The 21,015-nt window shown below is 40.6% G+C and overlaps 2 protein-coding genes and 2 non-coding genes across 7 annotated transcripts in view; 3 read left to right on the forward strand and 1 right to left on the reverse strand.

Moving 5' to 3' along the window:
* The window catches only part of LOC121568002 (CD166 antigen homolog), a 74,446-nt gene extending 68,788 nt beyond the window's left edge, over window positions 1-5,658 (forward strand). The window contains exons 12-16 of one of the 2 annotated variants that reach the window (XM_041878474.2): window positions 892-1,024; window positions 1,634-1,663; window positions 3,799-3,910; window positions 4,020-4,169; window positions 4,270-5,658. In XM_041878474.2, the coding sequence (XP_041734408.1) occupies window positions 892-1,024; window positions 1,634-1,663; window positions 3,799-3,910; window positions 4,020-4,134 (390 nt within the window). In that variant the 3' untranslated portion in view covers window positions 4,135-4,169; window positions 4,270-5,658. The remainder of the gene's footprint in view (window positions 1-891; window positions 1,025-1,633; window positions 1,664-3,798; window positions 3,911-4,019; window positions 4,170-4,269) is intronic. The other variant, XM_041878475.2, reaches the window with a different exon arrangement.
* A 2,678-nt stretch (window positions 5,659-8,336) lies between these two features.
* Window positions 8,337-17,726, forward strand: LOC121568003 (dual specificity tyrosine-phosphorylation-regulated kinase 1A-like). 3 transcript variants are annotated; one of them, XM_045219245.1, is made up of 12 exons: window positions 8,337-9,097; window positions 10,905-10,974; window positions 12,850-13,046; window positions 13,254-13,346; window positions 13,486-13,674; window positions 13,817-13,964; window positions 14,093-14,379; window positions 14,545-14,691; window positions 14,816-14,956; window positions 15,071-15,374; window positions 15,602-15,726; window positions 16,055-17,726. In XM_045219245.1, the coding sequence occupies exons 2-12, from the start codon at window positions 10,965-10,967 to the stop codon at window positions 16,625-16,627; spliced, it is 2,214 nt and encodes a 737-aa protein (XP_045075180.1). In that variant the 5' UTR covers window positions 8,337-9,097; window positions 10,905-10,964; the 3' UTR covers window positions 16,628-17,726. The 3 variants fall into 3 exon arrangements, with proteins under 3 accessions (XP_045075180.1, XP_045075188.1, XP_045075184.1); XM_045219249.1 differs by lacking the exon at window positions 8,337-9,097 and adding an exon at window positions 9,158-9,882; XM_045219253.1 differs by lacking the exon at window positions 10,905-10,974.
* Window positions 17,727-20,292: 2,566 nt separating this feature from the next.
* Window positions 20,293-20,364, forward strand: trnap-cgg. Its single transcript has one exon. It is a non-coding gene; the product is annotated as a tRNA-Pro (tRNA).
* Window positions 20,365-20,600: 236 nt separating this feature from the next.
* Window positions 20,601-20,672, reverse strand: trnap-agg. The gene has a single exon. It is a non-coding gene; the product is annotated as a tRNA-Pro (tRNA).
* Between the last annotated feature and the right edge of the window lie 343 nt (window positions 20,673-21,015).

Consider the following 21,015-nt stretch of genomic DNA (forward strand, 5'->3'; position numbering starts at 1 on the left):
GAAACTTTCCTGACTGACACTTTCCAAATGGATGGCCTCAGTGTTTTTGTAGATAGGTTTCCTTCTCTCAGATGCACACCACGTTTATTATGCATTAGTCTGTCATGAAGACAAAGGCTTTTTGTTCTTGGCGTACCTGTGTGTGCACTGATAGAACAGCTACACAATGAGCCAGCGTGAGATGATGTGCAACTGTCAGTTTGTGTGTGTGTGTGTGTGTGTGGGTTCATGTGCGTGGTCATGGCCGATGACCACGCACATGCACACACCCATTGGGTCTGCATGACTAATCCAATCTAAAGCTGCACTGACCTCTTTCAATGACTATTCTAAGGCTGAGTCACTCACACACAGTAATTTAGTCACAGCCCACATTGCTGCACATCTGGGGACAAACACACCAGTGCATTCAAAGTTTAGTATTTCATCTCTTATTGTGTGATAAAGAGTTCTTTAAAACCTGTTCACAGTAAATAGGATAAGCTTAGTGCAGGCTCTTTTCATAGTAGACGTACCATATCGTATTCTTAGAAGATGTGAAAAGGGTGTTGGCTGTTTGCCTGTGTGTCTGGGGGTTTCTCTAGTCCCCTCCCTATATGCCCTGAAGGTACTCCTTATCAGGAGGAGGTTGAGCCTCACAAAAATACAACACCACCTCCTAGTGGTAGTACATGAAATGCACATATTTTATTTGATTCTAGCAATGTTCATTATGCCATGGAATAATATAAGATTCCATATATTCCTCGCAATAGATTTATATGATATGCATCTTTGTGCTATTACTGAAGAGGAAGCAGCTATGTTCTGCCATAGTTAAATCTCTATCAGATACACAAGATATAAGATAAGCCATTGTACACTAACTAACTGCGTCTATTTAATTTTCAGGCTGATGAGAGTCCCTATGTCAATGGGAAGATCACACACAAGCTAACCATTGTGCCTACAGTCAACCTGACCGTCATCTGCACTGTGTCCAATGAGTTTGGCCAGGACACCAGGGCTATTAACGTGTCGACCTGTAAGTACAGTGTGGTGGTATGGCCTACAATTCCCTGCCCTATCCTCTTCCTTCCTCTCTAAAGGGTAACTCACTAATCCTTGTGTGGGTCTGGTATATCACCCTCTCCCGACGCTAACATACTCACCAACTGTCGTATGCATGATGATTAGTCAAAAAGTATGGAAATGCTTTATGGAGGGAACCTTGGCCATGGGGACCTAGTTCTGGTCTCTAGCCAACCTAAAACATGCTACTATGCATACTGGGCATACTATGCATGCTCCTTGGCAATAATAATCTCCCTTTGGTTTCTGCTGTATTTGATTAGATAAATCAGTACAGACAGCCATATCTCACTCATCTTTGTGTGTTTGGAAAGGCATTTGTCCCTTTTTTAAATTCTTCTCCCTCACTTTTGGTCTGTTTGTCGGGATGCTGGACTCTATCCTTTCCCCTCTCTGCGTCACATTCTCAGTTTGCATGCGACTGGAAAATCTACACAACTCACAGCGTGTTACACTCAATCTAGAGTCTAACATAGCCAATAACGTCTGACCAATGACATTATACAGTATACTTAATTTATTTCTGGGTTGGACGTTAATATCACTTTATATCTGATTTCAGTATTTGAGGAGGTGAGAATGGATAAACAAGGTAAGTTGTGATGGTCTTCTTTATCATTTCCTGTAGCAAGAGGGAGGAGAGGAGGGATTCTGTAGAAAATATATAGGATTCCCAGAGAAAGTGGAATATGCTATTGTGCATTATACCCTTCAGAGCACAATCTCAGATTAACAGCATCCAGAAATGTCCCCACTGATGAAACGCTGTTGAACAACAAGATGTGGTGCTGGGGATGTTGGAAATATTTGGTAAGATAAACATACAAATTCTGAGGATCAGAAGGAGTGGAGCCACCAGCATCCTGACAAAATCTCTCAATGTTATCCATCCTTTCATTTGCCAAAATTTTATTACACGTTCACAAGGAACAGATCACATTTTCACACATGGCTTAGGGGTAAACTGGGTTTGCATACTGTACGTATGTAGTCAGTGATACATTTATCTAAATCATAATACAGAAGGTTACAAATTGTATAACAACCATCTAATTTTGCGGCATGAATGTGTATACCTTATTAATTCATTCATATGTATTCATTGACATTTATACACAGGTTTGGTGAGTAACTTTTTACATGTAATCAGTTATATGTAATCTGATTACAAAAAAAACTAACTGTAATTAGTTACGTTACCAGCAAAAATATTGTAATCAGATTACATATCATTTGAAAAAACTAGATGGTCCCGTGTGGCTCAGTTGGTAGAGCATGGCACTTGCAACGCCAGGGTTGTGGGTTTGATTCCCACAGGGGACCAGTATGAATGAAAATGTATGCACTCATTAAATCGCTCTGGATAAGAGTGTCTGCAAAATAACACAAATGTAGATCATTACCTATTGGATTACTTTTACATTTAGAATGGATGATTGTGAAAAAATACATTATGACACCTTTCTATTTTATTAATGACATTCAATTCAGCATTGAAAAAAGGCACGTTTAACTCCATTGGTCAAGGCCTCCCACAGTGAAAAAGCTGAAATTCACTACTTTCATTAATCTGCTTACACTGCCCTCATATTTAGCTTCACATTTAAGTGTTTTACCATTTTCTTTTCAGGACAACCATGGCTACAAGTGGAACACAAAACAATGGCTTGTGAGCGTCATAATGCAAAACGTGTTAGTGAGGGTCTCAGCCAGTGAAGGCTGCTGAGGGGAGGACAGCTCATAATAATGACTGGAACGGAGCAAATGGAATGGCATCAAACACATGTAAACCATGAGTTTGACGTATTTGATAGCATTCCACCTATTCCGCTCCAGCCATTACCACAAGCCCGTCCTCCCCAGTTAAGGTGCCACCAACCTCCTGTGGTCTCAGCATTATACTGTATGGATGGGTCATAACAGGTTGTAGCTCAAACCATTTGGACTTTACAGACATTTTTTGTGAGAAGAACCGTTTTTGTGATCCGCCCTTGTCTCACAAACACCGCTCTAGCTCAGCCCCCGTTACTCACACACAGTAATGGTTAGTATCAGCGGATGCAGAAGAAATAGACTAATCCAATGCCGCAATGTTTAAAAGGGGTTAGAAGTCCAAAACGCACCGGCGTGACCGTGGGACTCAAGTTAAGTTTGTTCCACCTGAGCGTTTTACTTGCCATTACTGTGATATGTTGTTGTTGTTTAATTACCTTAGTCGAATGCACTGACTGTAAGTCACTCTGGATATCAGAAGTCGGCTGGCACAATGGTGTGATAAGAGTGTCTGCTAAATGACCAAAATGTAAATATTTTGCAAGTGTTGATTTTACATTTACATGTAGGTAATTTATCAGACACTCTTATCACACCATTATGCCAGCATACTTCTGATACCAGGGTGAAATGGGGACACAAAATTGTGAACCGCTATAAAAAAAATGGTATAGAAAAGTTTTTTTACAAATATATTTTCTTTTGGGGAATAAATTACAGACCCAGAAAATATATTGTTACCAAATACATTGGATGAAGTAGTTCAGGCCGATGAAATACAAATTACTAAATATTCAAAAGTAATTGAAATAAAGGATTACATTCAGAAAGTAGCACACCCAACACTGTTTATATATACATGTACGTAAATGTCTTTTTTTACAGTCTCTTCATTTGCAGAATGTTCTCTCTCCTAGTTTCTGATGTTTTTCCTTTCTATCTGTGCCTTTACAGACTCATCAGATGAGGGTGACACAACAAAGTTGGTGGTGGGAGTTATTGTGGGTCTGCTCCTGGCCACTGTAGTTGTGGGCCTAGCATACTGGCTGTACATGAAGAAATCCAAGTAAGTGCATCAAATCAAAATGCCATTCATATATAGCATGTTATGGTGATGTATGTATTATTATTGGAGGGCTGTGATTTGTGTTAAACAATCTGATTTGTGTTAAAAGGCAAGGCAGCTGGAAGACCGGTGAGAAGGAGGATGGATCCACTGAGGAGAGCAATAAACTGGAGGAGAAAATAGAGGAGAAGCTGGAGGAGAACAGCCAGAAAGTTGAGGTGTAAAGAAAAGGAATGTTTAAAGAATGAGAAAAAAAAGGGTAAAGAACTTGTCTTGGAAAAACAGACCTACTACTGTATATTAGAATATTTACTTCTTATGTTTTAGATAACATTATCACTTTTTCTTTTTTTCTGCAGTGCGGAAGCGGCAACTAGAAGCTTTTGCACACTTCTGTTAAAATTTGAAAAGGGGGCATTGAATTGGATGAAGATCATTTGGATTCGGACTTATGCACACAACTTTAAATCCTCTCAATATTGAAAGAAAAAAACTGGCTAAATGAAAGGATATGTGTTGTACATAAGCCTAAATTGTCTACTCTATGGATAAAATGCATTAACTTTCCTACTATAATAGTTTTTGTTACATGTGTTGGTTAAGAGGGATTTGGTCAAATTTAGAACAATTACAATTGGAGTGTTTGGCTTGGATTTAATTAATGTTATTGCTGGTAGAATTACTACTGGACCAGTTGCCTTTTCTGTAAGGATGTGTACATTGGTCTATACCTCCCTGACTCTCAATGCATCCGGAAGAGCTGAAGGTCTTCACCGCTGTTACGTCTCAGTTCCATATCATCAACACAACCAAACACAGTCAGTACAAGCTGTACATTTTGCAGTACATTTTGTCCGTTTTTAATGGCATATACACTGCCATTTTGTGTAGTCTCCATTGGGAAAATAAACGGTAGAACATTTTAATGAAAGGGCTAAGGGTATAGGCTACATAACCAGCTTTGGGTGTTGTAAGGTAATATGAGTTAAGCATTAAACCAAGATGCATCGCCTTGCATTGCAGGAAGTAGAAGATCTGTTGTACAAATTATTTCATGACATGTTACATGGTTCCTGTTTATTTTTTGTACATTTTTATCATCAAAAGTATCAGAAGATTGATGCTGTTTATGCATTCATTACACTCTGACCATCTGTGTATCAGTGGGTTGTGTTTAGTTTGGACATAACCACTACATTACAGAATGTCTTATCTCAGTTGTGTTCATAGTGTTTATTTCTGTGCTTTCATGTCATTTTTAATGTGGAAAGGGACAAGTTGTCCAGCAGTTGTATACTTCACAACTTAGGTCAGGGTTATGAGCAGCATTTAATGAACCTGTAAATATATCAGACCTGGATGTAATTGTGATATGTTTTGGTTATTTTTCACTATTTATATTGTTCAAGGTTAGCATCTCTGTTAGTTATATTCAGTTATTCTCACAAATTTCACCACTTAGCTTTAAAGGTACTGAACAATTGATAGTAATTTCTTGCAGGTATTTGACAATAATAATTATAATGTAAGCCTTCTGTGGATTTTGAGCCTTCTGTGGATTTCTATGATATTTATCACATGATATCTTGAACTGTCAGCTTGCTGTTTGTTTCCTACGTTGTAGTTAATGTGAAACCATCAAATTGGAAATAAGACCAAAGAGGGTAAATATTGCCATGCAAGTATTGTAAATACTGGCTTTTGTTTTTGTACTTTTGTTTAAAATAAAGTGTAGCCTACATTTTGAAGAAAGTTGTTAAAGAATGTTTTGTTGGCTCTGTCATTCTATTCACACTACATCCTAAAAATGATCGCCCATCGGGCATCATCAAGAATATGTACATACATACAGTGGGGAGAACAAGTATTTGATACACTGCCGATTTTGCAGGTTTTCCTACTTACAAAGCATGTAGAGGTCTGTAATTTTTATCATAGGTACACTTCAACTGTGAGAGACGGAATCTAAAACAAAAATCCAGAAAATCACATTGTATGATTTTTAAGTAATTAATTTGCATTTTATTGGATGACATAAGTATTTGATCACCTACCAACCAGTAAGAATTCCGGCTCTCACAGACCTGTTAGTTTTTCTTTAAGAAGCCCTCCTGTTCTCCACTCATTACCTGTATTAACTGCACCTGTTTGAACTTGTTACCTGTATAAAATACACCTGTCCACACACTCAATCAAACAGACTCCAACCTCTCCAAAATGGCCAAGACCAGAGAGCTGTCTAAGGACATCAGGGATAAAATTGTAGATCTGCACAAGGCTGGGATGGGCTACAGGACAATAGGCAAGCAGCTTGGTGAGAAGGCAACAACTGTTGGCGCAATTATTAGAAAATTGAAGAAGTTCAAGATGACGGTCAATCACCCTCGGTCTGGGGCTCCATGCAAGATCTGACCTTGTGGGGCATCAATGATCATGAGGAAGGTGAGGGATCAGCCCAGAACTACACGGCAGGACCTGGTCAATGACCTGAAGAGAGCTGGGACCACAGTCTCAAAGAAAACCATTAGTAACACACTACGCCGTCATGGATTAAAATTCTGCAGCGCACGCAAGGTCCCCCTGCTCAAGCCAGCGCATGTCCAGGCCCGTCTGAAGTTTGCCAATGACCATCTGGATGATCCAGAGGAGGAATGGGGGAAGGTCATGTGGTCTGATGAGACAAAAATAGAGCTTTTGGTCTAAACTCCACTCGCCGTGTTTGGAGGAAGAAGAAGGATGAGTACAACCCCAAGAACACCATCCCAACCGTGAAGCATGGAGGTGGAAACATCATTCTTTGGGGATGCTTTTCTGCAAAGGGGTCAGGATGACTGCACCGTATTGAGGGGAGGATGGATGGGGCCATGTATCGCGAGATCTTGGCCAACAACCTCCTTCCCTCAGTAAGAGCATTGAAGATGGGTCGTGGCTGGGTCTTCCAGCATGACAACGACCCGAAACACACAGCCAGGGCAACTAAGGAGTGGCTCCGTAAGAGGCATCTCAAGGTCCTGGAGTGGCCTAGCCATTCTCCAGACCTGAACCCAATAGAAAATCTTTGGAGGGAGCTGAAAGTCCGTATTGCCCAGTGACAGCCCCGAAACCTGAAGGATCTGGAGAAGGTCTGTATGGAGGAGTGGGCCAAAATCCCTGCTGCAGTGTGTGCAAACCTGGTCAAGACCTATAGGAAACGTATGATCTCTGTAATTGCAAACAAAGGTTTCTGTACCAAATATTAAGTTCTGCTTTTCTGATGTATCAAATACTTATGTCATCCAATAAAATGCAAATTATTTACTTAAAAATCATACAATGTGATTTTCTGGATTTTTGTTTTAGATTCCGTCTCTCACAGTTGAAGTGTACCTATGATAAAAATTACAGACCTCTACATGCTTTGTAAGTAGGAAAACCTGCAAAATCGGCAGTGTATCAAATACTTGTTCTCCCCACTGTATATACACCCCAAAATCCCAGAGAATCATTCTCTATTAATCCCTATCATCCATAAATCCATATTTTACAATTGGACCACTATTGAGCATTCCTCAACACTAATAGCATGACTCTGGTAAGTCAATTTGGAATCAGAATCATACAAGACCATGATAATCAGAAATCCAGAACTTCACATAGAAAGGATGTATGCTGCCATCCATTGGCCAAAGAACATAGCACATGGATTTGCTTCATCATTCAGAGAGATAAAAAATGTTACAAATAAGATCCCACTTGGATATTTCAATCAGGTTGCTTTCAGTAGTTTGATCTGATTTATGAATATCTTATCACGTTAATTGTTACTAGTAAATCCATGTCAAGCATCAAGTTTTGCTAAACTGAGTTCATAGAACCTTAGAGAACCTTTAAGCTGACAGCCATACAGTATAGGCTAAAGATAAATAAAATGTGGGTACCCTTTATACATCTAGTCTCTGCTGTAAAGCTCAACAGCCACTAAAAGAAAAACTGTATTTAATTCTGTCCTGATAAGGAATGTATTTATATTCTATTCAACAATATCACACAGCTTGTTTATATTCAGGTATCATGATGTCAATCTGACTGTGAAGAAGACTAGGTATGCATGTCTTGCATTTAATTTTCTGAAAATTTATTTTTGCAGTCATACAGTTTTATGACTGCCTCAAACATGGATGCAAAAAAGTTTGGCAAATTCCTGCAACACAACTATTGATGCATTTTTTAAAAATAATTTAGAAATCCTATCTAGATTATTGTATTCTACCTTAGAATGTTATAGTTAAATTGAGACAATTTCTTCATTAGAATTACTGATTGATTGACAAGTTATGACAGCATTCAACGTTGAATCTATGGTTGAATTATCCTCGTCATTGGTTCATCCGGGGATTGGGATAGTTTGATTGACAGTTGTCATAGTAACAACTCAGGCCATCGCCATTTTGTCAGAAGGTTTTTTTGCGGATTATTTTCAAATGTTCTCCCTTCCCGCCGGAATAACGCAATCGCTGGATATACCATTGACATTTGTGTTGAAAACAATGCGTCAAATGGATCGGATTCAGACAATTAAGAGGCAAATGATTTAGCATAGTTTAAATATATTTAGGGGGAGCCGCACTTATAGTTGTCAGTGTCTCTGGTCTACTGGACCGGTTCACTGCGCAGGTTTGGGACGCGCGCCATTTTGTGTAAATTGACATAAAAATGATTGTCCAAATTAAGCGTATATTTTAGGGCATGATATTTGTTTCATATTTTTGGGATCTTGATTATTATTCGTTATGATTGCCTACGTCCGTGTTTCCCGTGGTGAGCTTACAAGAAAATGGAACAATCTGAATGTAGCAACCTTTATTTAGCGGTTGAATTCCTAGCTACAGAATCTTGTTAGCTAACTAGCTAACCTTAGCTAGTTAACAGCAGTAGCCACGTTCGTTTAGTCAACTAGCTAACATGCGAGCTAGTCGAACTTGGGTGGATAACTAATTTTTTTGGTTGGGGACGCATTTGATCGTCAATAAGTTTTATTTGGCTGGCCAGTGGAGGAGCCTTTTCACCTTCGCGTTACGGGAATTGTGTTGACTGTGACTGACTGCTAACGTTAACTTAGCCGACGACTGAGGGCAGAGAAGCTCAAGCTGGATAAGTTGCCCTATCATACAGGTTATTTGACTTTAAATGAAGATCGTGCCATCAGAGGTGAGCCCGTGTATGAAGCTGACTATGTGTGTTGTGTAATAAAGGTAGCTAGCGTTACATGGGTGGTAATTAACTAATTTACTAGCTATAACTATCTAGCTAACGATCAGCAACCATTGCATTGGCCGGAGGATGTCGCTAACATTAGCCAGTACAGATTCGCTAGCTAACGTTAGCGCTCTAGATTTAGCTACACCTAACATGTTTTAAACCTAGCTAGTTAGCTAACCTTTTTTGCTAACAACATTGTACCCTTTAGTTGTAGCTAACATTAGCTAGCGGCTAACTAACGTTACGTCAAAGTGCTAATGTAAGTTAATAGCTAGCTAGCTAACGTTAAGTGTTTATGGGCAAGCGAGGCTAACGTTAGCCATGTTAACTACCGTAGCAAGCTAACCTGTTAGAAAGGTGGGGGCAAGGTAACAGTAACAAGGTATCCAGTTAACAATTCAGGCCCCATAATATCCAGCATTATTGGCTTGCTAGTTAGTTAGTTCGCCACCTAGCTAGCTGGTCGTAGCTAGTATGCTAAAGTTAGGCCCATACAGCTTTCTCGCAGAACACATCGTCACTGCATTCACTCTGGCGAGAGGAAACGGATTGCTTGCCTTAACGTACCAAAGCTGTAAGGGTAATGTTAGCTAGTGAGCAACCTAGCTAGGTAGTATTTGTCATTGTAGCCGAAGTCAGACTTTGCCGCTGACATTTCTGCTCTTGAGAAGGCTGAACTAAACAGATGATTTACTTTCGAAATTCCAACCATGGCGAGAAATACTCCATCACCTGTGAGTAGCTAGCTAACAGTTAACAATCCCTTATTTTGAACTGATGACAGCCCGTTTTGAGTGTGCAAGTATGTAACAAAACTGAGTGAGTCGTTTTTAATAAATAAACAATGTCATAGGAAAGACATAGTTACTTTGTGGGAAGATAGTTAGAAATGAAGCTACATACAATAATTAAAATTATTATTATAATGGTATATCCATGTAGCTAGGCCTGTGTTCATGCCTCGACTCAATAGCCAGGAAAGGAACTGTTCAGAAGACGGTCCTGAAAACGGGGAATGTTTCGATCGTTTATGCTTTATAAGCAATTACCTTGTTTATCCTAAGTGGAACAGTAGGAAGAATTACCTCTATTTTATATGCACTGTTCTGAATAATTTAAATGGTGTGCAGTTTGTGTTCACAACACTTTTGCATTGCAGTGTAGGCTTATACTGCATATCATATTTAGCAAGCCTTCCCACACTGAAAATACTTAGTGTAATATTTGATTGTCTTTTATTAGTTAGTTGCGGTTGAGGCATTCAGGTCATCATCTTCATCACGGGCATATACATGTAATGGCTTTGACAATGAGTATAGACATTCTGAGAGGAGATTTCTAGTTTTACTAGGTCCACAACAATGGTCCACCTGATTTGACCTGCTTGTTAGGATGGCACCTGTCTCTGTGTGAACTGTTCTTGCAAAAAGTGAACAGCCTCATAGTCTTAGATTTATAAGGTTAATTGTGTTCGGCATGTTGACAATCTTTGAATAATTGGTTCACTGAAATTAACCAGACTGGCTGGGAAAAGGTGATTTGTTGGAGTGATTAGAGCTTTCTATTTTCTAGATTTACAAAATGTTAATTTTACAATAAATATTTTCGGGAAATGTTGTATGGGTAATCCATTGCCTTTGCAATGTTTTGGTTTTTTTCCTCTCCCCTTTTTCCACCAAAGTTGTTGTGCTTTTGGAAAGTAGCTCCCACCTAAAATGCACAGTCAATGATACTTATCTCTTTTTGTTCTTTATAGTGGGTTGTGGTTTGCTGCTGGACTCTCCTCCCAGGATGATATGAAATTTTACAGGAGACGATGCATCCAGGTTAGCTGCTATATTTTGTCTTTGGTGGGGAGGAGGCAGCCTTCTGAACTCCCCCCCCCCATATCTTGTCAATCAAAAAATATAATACTCAATTATTAAATAAAGCAGTTACCTGCTTACTTCAAAACAACTTTCAGTTGTTGGTGCAAAGCATCTTGCACATGATGAAGACATTTCCACCATAAGTGAAAAAAAATTCTAACACAGTTATGTCAGTGGCTGTAGATGTATATTATTTATTTGACTTTCCAGATGTTCAGATTCAGTCTTTCAATTCTTGATTACCACTGCCATGTCGTGTTCCTTTTGACCATTACAGTGCATTCTCCCTGGAATTTCGGTTGCATTATTAAACTAACAATTTGGAATTGGGATTACATTTAAAAGGAGTGAAAGAGAAATGCCAGTCATCCTTACAGATCATCAGTCTTTTGCATTTTGTGAGCTTGGAAGCATTCTTGAACAACTGGCATTATTGAACAGTTACACAAAGGACAAGCATGATCTCACCAGCCCCAGATATAATTATATAATATTAAATGTATAATATTATACATACAATATAAATAACCATTTTTATCAAGAATAGTACTGTATTAATTATAGTGAGAAACAGGGTTAGACTAGGCTACCTTATTTGTTTTTGTCAGATTCTGAGGTCACCCCCACGATCAGTTATACCTAATACATGTTTTATTATTGTGAGTATGACATGTCAGAAATAGCATATTACAATTGTATACTTCTAAACTGGATTCTCCTGGAATGTAGCTACTGTACATCTTTATTTCCAAGGTTCTCCTAATAATATTTACCAGTCTGGATATATTTGTTCCTCCACAGCTGGGTCAGCTCTGTTTCTAGTGCTCTCAGATGGAGTGCAGGTTTTGGGCTGTGCTGCTATTTTGCTGTCAGGCTCTTGTGTGCCAAAGTTCAATTTTATTTCTTGTTTATTTCTTGCTTTCTCATTGGAAAATGGGAGCCACTCTGCCCTGGCAACAAAAGTTGGCTATTTGCATACTGCGTTGTGATTGGCCTGTGCATTGATGGGCTTGCCAAATCACGCTGTATCTCTGTGGTGATAGGCTATGCTAATTAGGTGCTGTTGCTGGGATTCTGAATAGTGGTTACTGTGTAGCACTGGTGAATTGTGTTGTCTGGTGAGATGCTGATAGATGAACAAGCTACATAATAATTTTCTGATTCCTTTTCACATAAAGAGAAGGTTGATTAACTACCCAGGGTGTATAGATATTACATTTTTATTCCTGATCTAAAAGTACATATTATATAGCCTTTCCCCCTGATAAAGGCTAATAAAAAGATAAATGCCAATATTTTCTTTACCATATGGACATGTTTTGGTATATATTTTTGTTTTTTAAGCCTTTACACAATGTACAAGGACCTAGATTGTATTACTAGTAAAGCCATGCATTTCCATTCAATACAAATGGCTGTTCTGTCAGCACCTTCTCATGGGTGCTAATACAACACACACCATATATAATTTGAATAATAGCACAATTTAACAGTAAGAGTTAGGCGTATGTCTTCCTACTCATGTCAATGTATGAGTTAAATTACACTCACCGTAACATGTTAGTTAGAATTGATCAACATCCCATTTTAGAATTGTAGTTCATAATCATTGAGATTCATACTACATAGTAAAGGTTAAAGCTGAAGTGTGCCACTTCTAGACCTCTTGAAGTGGTATTTTTGATCAGTTTGTCACGGCAGGAAACCTGCCATTGACAGAGAAATCAGTCTGGAAAATCAAATTGAGTTGTCACTACTTCAGGGGAAGTTTGTATACGGTTTGTTTTTATAACAATTTCAGCATTAACTTGTGCAAATGTTGATTTCTTTCAGGAGGAGAGACTTCAGCATGCAAACCTTCGTCCGTCCGGCTTGCGCCCTCTTTTTCATTCCACGCTGCTGGTCTTCAGATGGCTGCTCCAATGCCCCATACGCACCAGCAGTACAGTGAACGCCACCAGCCAAGCACTGACCAAACTGCTGCGGTCCTACCGTACAGCGACCAGACGCAACAGCTCACTGCCAACCCGGTATACAAGCAACCCACAAACCTTTCAATTTACTAGACACAAACTTTCAACAATGTACAGAATCATACTTTGAAATACACACACACTTGCCCAATAGAAATCAGAACTTTAACTAGCCTATCATTTTGATTGCAAAGTGTAAGAAAAGTTCATAAAACATTTTTCTGTCTGAGATATTAATAATTTTCTTGTGATTTGTTGTTACAGAGGCACATGCCCCAGTGCTTTCGTGACCCTACTTTGGCTCCCCTGCGGAAGCTCTCCATAGACCTTATCAAAACCTATAAACAGATCAATGAGGTGAGACTGGTTTCTGCTGTTCAGTGTTTGAATTGCAGACGTAACAAAAAATTATAGTTTTGAATATTTGTCATAATGTCAGTTAGATCAGGAAGTACATATGCTCATATCTGTATTTGTGTTCTTTCCTGGACTTTAGGTGTATTATGCAAAAAAGAAGCGGCGGCACCAAACGGGTCAGGGTGAAGACTCCAGTCACAAGAAAGAGAGGAAGGTCTTCAACGATGGCTACGACGATGACAACTACGATTACATCGTCAAGAATGGGGAAAAGTGGATGGACCGCTATGAGATCGACTCCTTGATCGGCAAAGGGTCATTTGGACAGGTACACTTTTGTAAATGATTCAACATTATTCCCATGATCAACTTTGGAAATTGTTCTCAATTTGAGCACTTGTGTAGCTAGTGTGATTTAAAACATAAGAAAATATGTGTTGGTGTTTTTTCTCTCCTTGTGATTGCTGTAGGTTGTAAAAGCTTATGACCGTGCAGAGCAGGAGTGGGTTGCCATCAAGATCATCAAGAACAAAAAAGCTTTTCTCAATCAAGCCCAGATTGAAGTGCGCCTCCTAGAGCTCATGAACAAACATGACACTGAGATGAAATACTACATAGGTAATGCACTCTAGTGCTTGTCTGTTGTCCAAGCCATTATGGAGCACTGTCATGTTTTACACCAGTCTCTCTTGTATGTGTATCAGCCAAACTTGACTGACAGAATGTCTCCTTTTCCTGTCATGTAGTTCACCTGAAACGTCACTTCATGTTCCGGAACCACCTCTGCCTGGTGTTTGAGATGCTCTCATACAACCTGTACGACCTGCTGCGGAACACCAACTTCCGCGGCGTCTCTCTCAACCTGACCAGGAAGTTTGCTCAGCAGCTTTGCACTGCGCTGCTGTTCCTGGCCACACCTGAGCTCAGCATCATCCACTGTGACCTGAAGCCTGAGAACATCCTGCTGTGCAACCCCAAGAGGAGCGCCATCAAGATAGTGGACTTTGGCAGCTCCTGCCAACTGGGACAGAGGGTATGCTAATCTACTACTTATTGTCTTGATCCAAAATAGTTTAATCTTGTTGCATCTTGCACACGTCTCATATCTTGCATATGTTCTGTTCTCAAGCTTGTAATGCTGAGATCTGTAATGTTATCTATAAGAATGGGTTGTGATTGACTCTTTCTCCTTCCTCAGATATACCAGTACATCCAGAGTCGTTTTTACCGCTCCCCAGAGGTGCTGCTGGGTATGCCCTATGACCTTGCCATCGACATGTGGTCCCTGGGCTGCATCCTGGTAGAGATGCACACCGGAGAGCCCCTCTTCAGTGGAGCCAACGAGGTACAGTAGGCTTGACTGACTATCTGGAGATCATTTTAAATGTAGCCAACTTAAGTGAATGAATTTGATACAAGCAATTAACATTAATCCATGGCAGTATTTTGTTCTGTTCTATAATTCTCAGGTTGACCAGATGAATAAGATAGTTGAAGTTCTAGGTATCCCCCCCAATCATATTATGGACCTAGCCCCAAAAGCCAGGAAGTTCTTTGAGAAGCTATCAGATGGCACATGGAGCGTTAAGAAGACCAAAGATGGCAAAAGGGTGAGTGTTCTGCAATTCCCCTCTCAATGTGGTATCCTAACAACAGTGGCTTTTGGTAGTGTTGTGTATTTGGGTTCAAGTACCTAACATCCCCTCCGTCTTTCCTCTGAGCAGTATAAGCCTCCAGCCTCTCGGAAGCTACACTCCATCATGGGTGTGGAGGCCGGGGGTCCAGGTGGCCGGCGGGCGGGGGAGTCTGGCCACGCCGTCGCTGACTACTTGAAGTTCAAGGACCTGATCCTGCGGATGTTGGACTACGACCCCAAGAGCCGCATCCAGCCCTACTACGCCCTGCAGCACAGCTTCTTCAAGAAGACTGCAGATGAGGGGACCAACACGAGCAGCAGTGTGTCCACCAGCCCAGCGCTGGAGCAGTCCCAGTCCTCTGGAACCACCTCCAGCACCTCCTCCAGCTCAGGTAACACTCCCTGGCTCAATCAACCCTCTTTCTCTCCTCTGAATATTGCGGTTGCGGCCTCATATTTCAAAGTGGTCCCTTTTCAGTGCACTGGTGGGAAACCAAACAGTTGATGGTGCTTCAAAAAAAGTATTTTCAGCCTTTGCTGGGTTGTCATTTTTGCACTATCTTTGAGATGTGATGTGATGGACGTAGGCTGAGGTTGTGCCCTCTTCTCTCTCTTGCAGGAGGGTCATCTGGGACCAGTACCAGTGGCAGAGCGAGGTCAGACCCCACCCATCACCACCTACACAGTGGAGGGCACTTTGGGGCAGTGCTGCCAGCCATTGATGGTGACACCCTCTGTCCACAGGTGACATGTCTTTGTCATTCATTTAAAGAAGCAAATTAATCAATAGACAACCTATTGTAAGTCCTAATTTAGTCAATATTATTTAAATGTAATGAAATGCACTGGGAATGTAATGGTAAGACACTTTCCAAGTAGCATTTTGTCAATTTATTCATTTAGCAGACGCTCTTATCCAGAGCGACTGAGTTAGTGCGTTCATCTAGGTGGGACAATCACATCACAGTCATATTAGGTACATTTTTCCTCAATAAAGTAGCTATCAGCAAAGTCAGAGCCAGTTTGAGAGACATTCATTGATTTGATTTCTGAAACTGTGGTCCACTGACAGGCAAGAAATACTTACCTTCCCCCATTGGTGTGGGGAGGCGGCGTTGGACCAGAGCCAGTGGCCGGAGAGACCCACCCAGTCCAGGAGACCACCTTCCATGTCCCCCCTCAGCACCCCAAGGCCCTGCACCCCCACTCCCACCCCCATCATCACCACGCGCAGGTGATGGCCACACGGCCCCGCCCGCGGCACTACACCTCCCCCACACACAGCGCCTCCAGACAGGACTCCATGGAGTTGGTGCATGGCCATCTGTCCTTGACCTCCCTGTCTTCCTCTGCCTCCTCTTCCTCCACATCTTCCTCTTCCACTGGGAACCACGGCAACCAGGCCTACCAGCTCCGCCACCTGCCCTTTGGGCACCACGGCGGGCTGAGCATGGGGCTGGGCGCCTTCTCGAACCCCCGGCAGGAGACAGGCATGGCCGCCCACCCCGCATACCCCATGGGCACAAACACGGGGCCGGCCCACTACCTACCAGAGGGCCACCTGGGCATGAGGCAGGGCATGGACCGGGAGGAGTCTCCCATGACTGGAGTGTGTGTGCAGCAGAGTTCCATGGCCAGCTCGTGACTGCACTGACATTTGGCTGTGTGTTCCCCCTATGCGTCATTTTTAAGGTGGTGTTTTTTACTACAGGTGTGTCGAACTAAAGCTGCTCACGTCAGAAGGGAGATATCACTGAACCGCTACTACAGAGAAGATCCTTTGTTAAAAGAATGTGGTTTCCATTTTTCCTTTTGCAATCATTAGGCACATAGTAATGTTGCTGAAAAACCATAGTAAAATTGAGACATCCATCTGCCGTTTCACAAAATTCATGTAACAAATAACCACTGTCCGGTATTACATGGCAAAATCTTCTGGTGAGCATTTGGGGATAAAGTTGGAAGCAGTTTTACAGGTAGCTGTCAGTAATGAAATGCTAACACATACTCTTATTTCAAACTGTGGAATTTCTGACATTTTTGTTCCACAGGTTGTTGATTGTTTTACCCTTTTTAAAGTAAGAGCTGCTTTTAAAACCTGTAGCTTGACCAGGAGGAACGTGTTTGTGGTGATATTTCGTATTGTCTGTCGGTGTTGTGTAACTCTGTGAGAGGGGAGCACATAGCAGTGGAGTTCCTATAGCGTGCGCTGGCCCAGACAGTGGAGGGGATACCCTGCAGGTGGAAGATGTCGAGTGGGGAGCTTCTGAGGGGGGAGCGCTGCCCCCCTTAGGTCCAGAGCCCTGGGGGCCTGGTGAGCTGGGCCTGGCCCCGGCCTGGCACTGACAAGAGAGCAGAGATGGGCTCTGGAGAAGAAAATGATCCGGCCCAGCGCGGGGAAGACTGGTTCAGTCAGTGGCTGGTTCTCAGATAACCCTTTGGCCTTACGACTCATGGACTTGGAATGGGACGGAGCTGGACATTATCATTTGAATTAACATGGCTTTCCTCTATTTTTATCTGTAGACAGCCCTTAATTCTTTAAGGAGAATAAACATAATAGAAGAAGGTCATTAAGAATGATGATTTCTGAGGCCTTTCTCTACAACGATTTCTCATCAATGGGGCCCCACATTACAGGGTCTTGTACACACCAATCTCCTAAACATTACTTCCTCAAAATCTTGTTCACAGATTAAGGATTTCACAGTGGAATGAACTATATTTTCCAGAGTACCTTTGCCCCCCCCATTTGCATGTAGTTCCTCATCTGAACACCTGCACAAATATCTCCATCTTAAACTGAAAAGAGTGACTGCCTTTTTTTCTCCTCAAATTATGCTGTGAATTTTACAAGAATTTATTTTCCCTTTGGATATTTTTTTATACCAAAGCAGTTGTTCTATAGCATATTAGGTGTCTGTAACCAATAATGTAGCAGTTCACCACTTTTGACTCAGTTTATCATGGTCTTATTTTAATGTCAATACAAAACAGCGGCAATATATTGCTTTAGCAAAACTGGAAACAGTTGTTGAACTTAGCTACCATATAGTCTAACAGTTAAGGTTGCAACGTTTTACCAAACCTGTTTCCATATTATTTTGGGGAGTCTCTCTTTTAACCTTGGTATGGTTAGAGACATTGGTAGTTACTCTGCAGGCTCCAGAGTAGCAGAATTAAAAAACGGATGTTTCAATGGAGACAACTATTCTATTTCCACATTTTCCACCACTTATACTATTTTTAAGGGTTTTGCTGCCTTTCATACATCATTTGGTCAACATGCTAGCTACTGCCATAAAACTTGAGACTATTTTAGACTCATTACCCTGTGTACCAGTGTACAGACAATTGTTTCTAAATGATTTGGCAGGGCACCTCCTTGTAAGCCTGGTCCTATTCAAATGGAAATGGTGCCAGTCAGCCCTCTTGCTAATGTCCTGAGCATGCGTGCTCAACTTAGGCAGACATGCATGTCCGTAGAACTCTACAGTTAATAAAATACGTTTTTCATTCATTTTATTTTATATCAGGGATTTTGAAGTGCTTTTTTTTTTTAATGCTTTTTTTTTTTGTCAACTCTGGAAAAGTAACAAGACCAAAGTCCTGCTCATAACAGCCTTCTTAGTTAAACACACACAGACCGCAGGACACCATTCTATTGTCATCATAATTCAGGGGAGAGACCATCACAAGGACAAATCATGTTTGGTATAACCACAAACTCAAATGTAAAGCTACCTGTAATGATATTTTGATTTGATCTGAATGTTTAGGTTATAATCCCAATCATTTTCATACCCCTCATGGTTTTATCTGAATGTTTAGGTTATAATCCCAATCATTTTCATACCCCTCATGATTTGATCTGAATGTTTAGGTTATAATCCCAATCCTTTTCATACCCCTCATGGTTTTATCTGAATGTTTAGGTTCTAATCCCAATCCTTTTCATACCCCTCATGATTTTATCTGAATGTTTAGGTTCTAATCCCAATCCTTTTCATACCCCTCATGGTTTTGGAGACTCAGAAACTGGTTTTGCTGGCACTCATACTGGTACTAAACATTCCAAAATAAAGATGAAGAAAACCTCCAGAGAGACTCTTAAGTGTGAGCCTGTTTCAGATCATGCTGATTGACCTCTGATCTAGAGCAGTTGTCATGACATGCAGACCCTTTTTAATAGTGGAAATAGAATTTATGTATATATTTATATATTTTTTTAATAAAGGAAGTATAGAACTCACTACCTTGCTCCTGCTGGTATGATGATTGTTTGTCAATTTGGTGACCATTCAGTGGCAAGATCTCAGTTTTCTTAGTCAGTGGTGTAACATGGCCTCTGGGCAGAGGTACTTGACTACATCAGGACAACACTATGAGGTAGGGTTTGAATCAAACAGGGAAAGCTAGATCTTCAAACCTTAATTTTCACAGGGTATATTGTAAGTGCATGTGCATCCACAAACCTTACTTTTTGGTTGTATGAGAAGCACATGGTTGAAAAAAAAGTGGTTCCATTTTCAATAAGGCTGTTATGTTTGTGGGTTTCACACATGTTTGAGTGCTTGTTGACATATCCCTCACCCTACAGAAGGGCAAGTCCTCTGATTTCATTTGAATATCTTTTCCTTCATTTTTTGATTCCACATTTTATCACATTTTTTGTACATGCAACATGCACTATAAAACTGAACAGCATGGGGGAAAAGGATAAGTCCATGTATCCACAGATTGTAAGATCTAGTCAATACTTTGCTGTGTATATGACAATGCCCTTTGTATTATATTAAGACAGTCTTATGTATGATATATAAAAAGAAGTTAATTGAACTGTTGTGTGCCTCTGTTCCTCAACTTATCTTCACACACCAATGTGTATTTCTTCCAGGAATACACTGTCTATTGTCTCAATGCTATTTATTACCAGCACAAATACCAAATAAATTACCATGATAGTGGCCACTTTTCTGCTCAATAATAATAACTGTTTAACACCATAATAACTCCTTTGTGTAGCCTATTATAATGATTCACACTCATTAATACACTGATCAGCGCAACAAACCAAAACGTTAACGTTATAGTACTAACTTAGTGTTGGAAGAAAGCCTGAGTGATTCTTGAATAATACACAACAGCAAGCTACATTGAATGTGTGTAGATGAGATGTAAATGAGTAGTATTATAGTGTATTATGATTGAAGTGTATTTATGAACTCTATTAGTTCCATCATCACTATAAGAAAGAGCACGTAGAATTTCTTATTTTATAATCATGTAGATCAGCTTGTTCTATGCCGTGGCTCGTTGGTCTAGGGGTATGATTCTCGCTTCGGGTGCGAGAGGTCCCGGGTTCAAATCCCGGACGAGCCCTTCATTTTACATTTGGAGAACAATGGTAGATGTAAATAATTGAAAGCTGTACCATAGCAACAACGTCGTGAAAAGTGATACACTTGGTGCAATTACATAGAATACAACAGAGACTGAACAATAACTTGAAGCAGTGAGTTCTATTTTTCCTCGTTTTAACTCATTCACATTTATAGAGAAATCACCATGATTCCATGCACAACATTCACGCTTATTTAATTCTAGACGTAAAATGAGGGCTCGTCCGGGATTTGAACCCGGGACCTCTCGCACCCTAAGCGAGAATCATACCCCTAGACCAACGAGCCAGATCTAACATAGATGCCTGTGTTTCATAATTACTCGCGCTCATTTATAGACGCGCATCAGTATTACCTTTTTTTCATGAACCCGAACTTTAGCCATTTAAAATTTACTATATTTCCTATATGTCCAATTGCAATGACAAACGAGCTATATTTTTTGCAAATTTGGGGTACCTCTGACACGAGAGTAAAGCAATCGTTAGTGTAACGTTGAAGACGAACGGAAGCCTCTGTTCACGGGTTTTACACTGATCCGAGGTACGTTTTTCTTTTAACCCTTACAATGTAAATGGAAAATGGTTGTTAGTTAGAGCTGATCCTGGATCTGTGCATAGAGAGAGAACGC

Source organism: Coregonus clupeaformis, chromosome 6 (assembly GCF_020615455.1).
Source record: "Coregonus clupeaformis isolate EN_2021a chromosome 6, ASM2061545v1, whole genome shotgun sequence".
Classification (NCBI taxonomy): domain Eukaryota; kingdom Metazoa; phylum Chordata; class Actinopteri; order Salmoniformes; family Salmonidae; genus Coregonus; species Coregonus clupeaformis.

Coding starts and splice junctions, on each gene's coding strand:
- LOC121568003 (XM_045219245.1), top strand. Junction 14,957..15,070: donor AGACCAAAGATGGCAAAAGG/GTGAGTGTTCTG, acceptor TCCTCTGAGCAG/TATAAGCCTCCAGCCTCTCG. Junction 15,375..15,601: donor CAGCACCTCCTCCAGCTCAG/GTAACACTCCCT, acceptor TCTCTCTTGCAG/GAGGGTCATCTGGGACCAGT.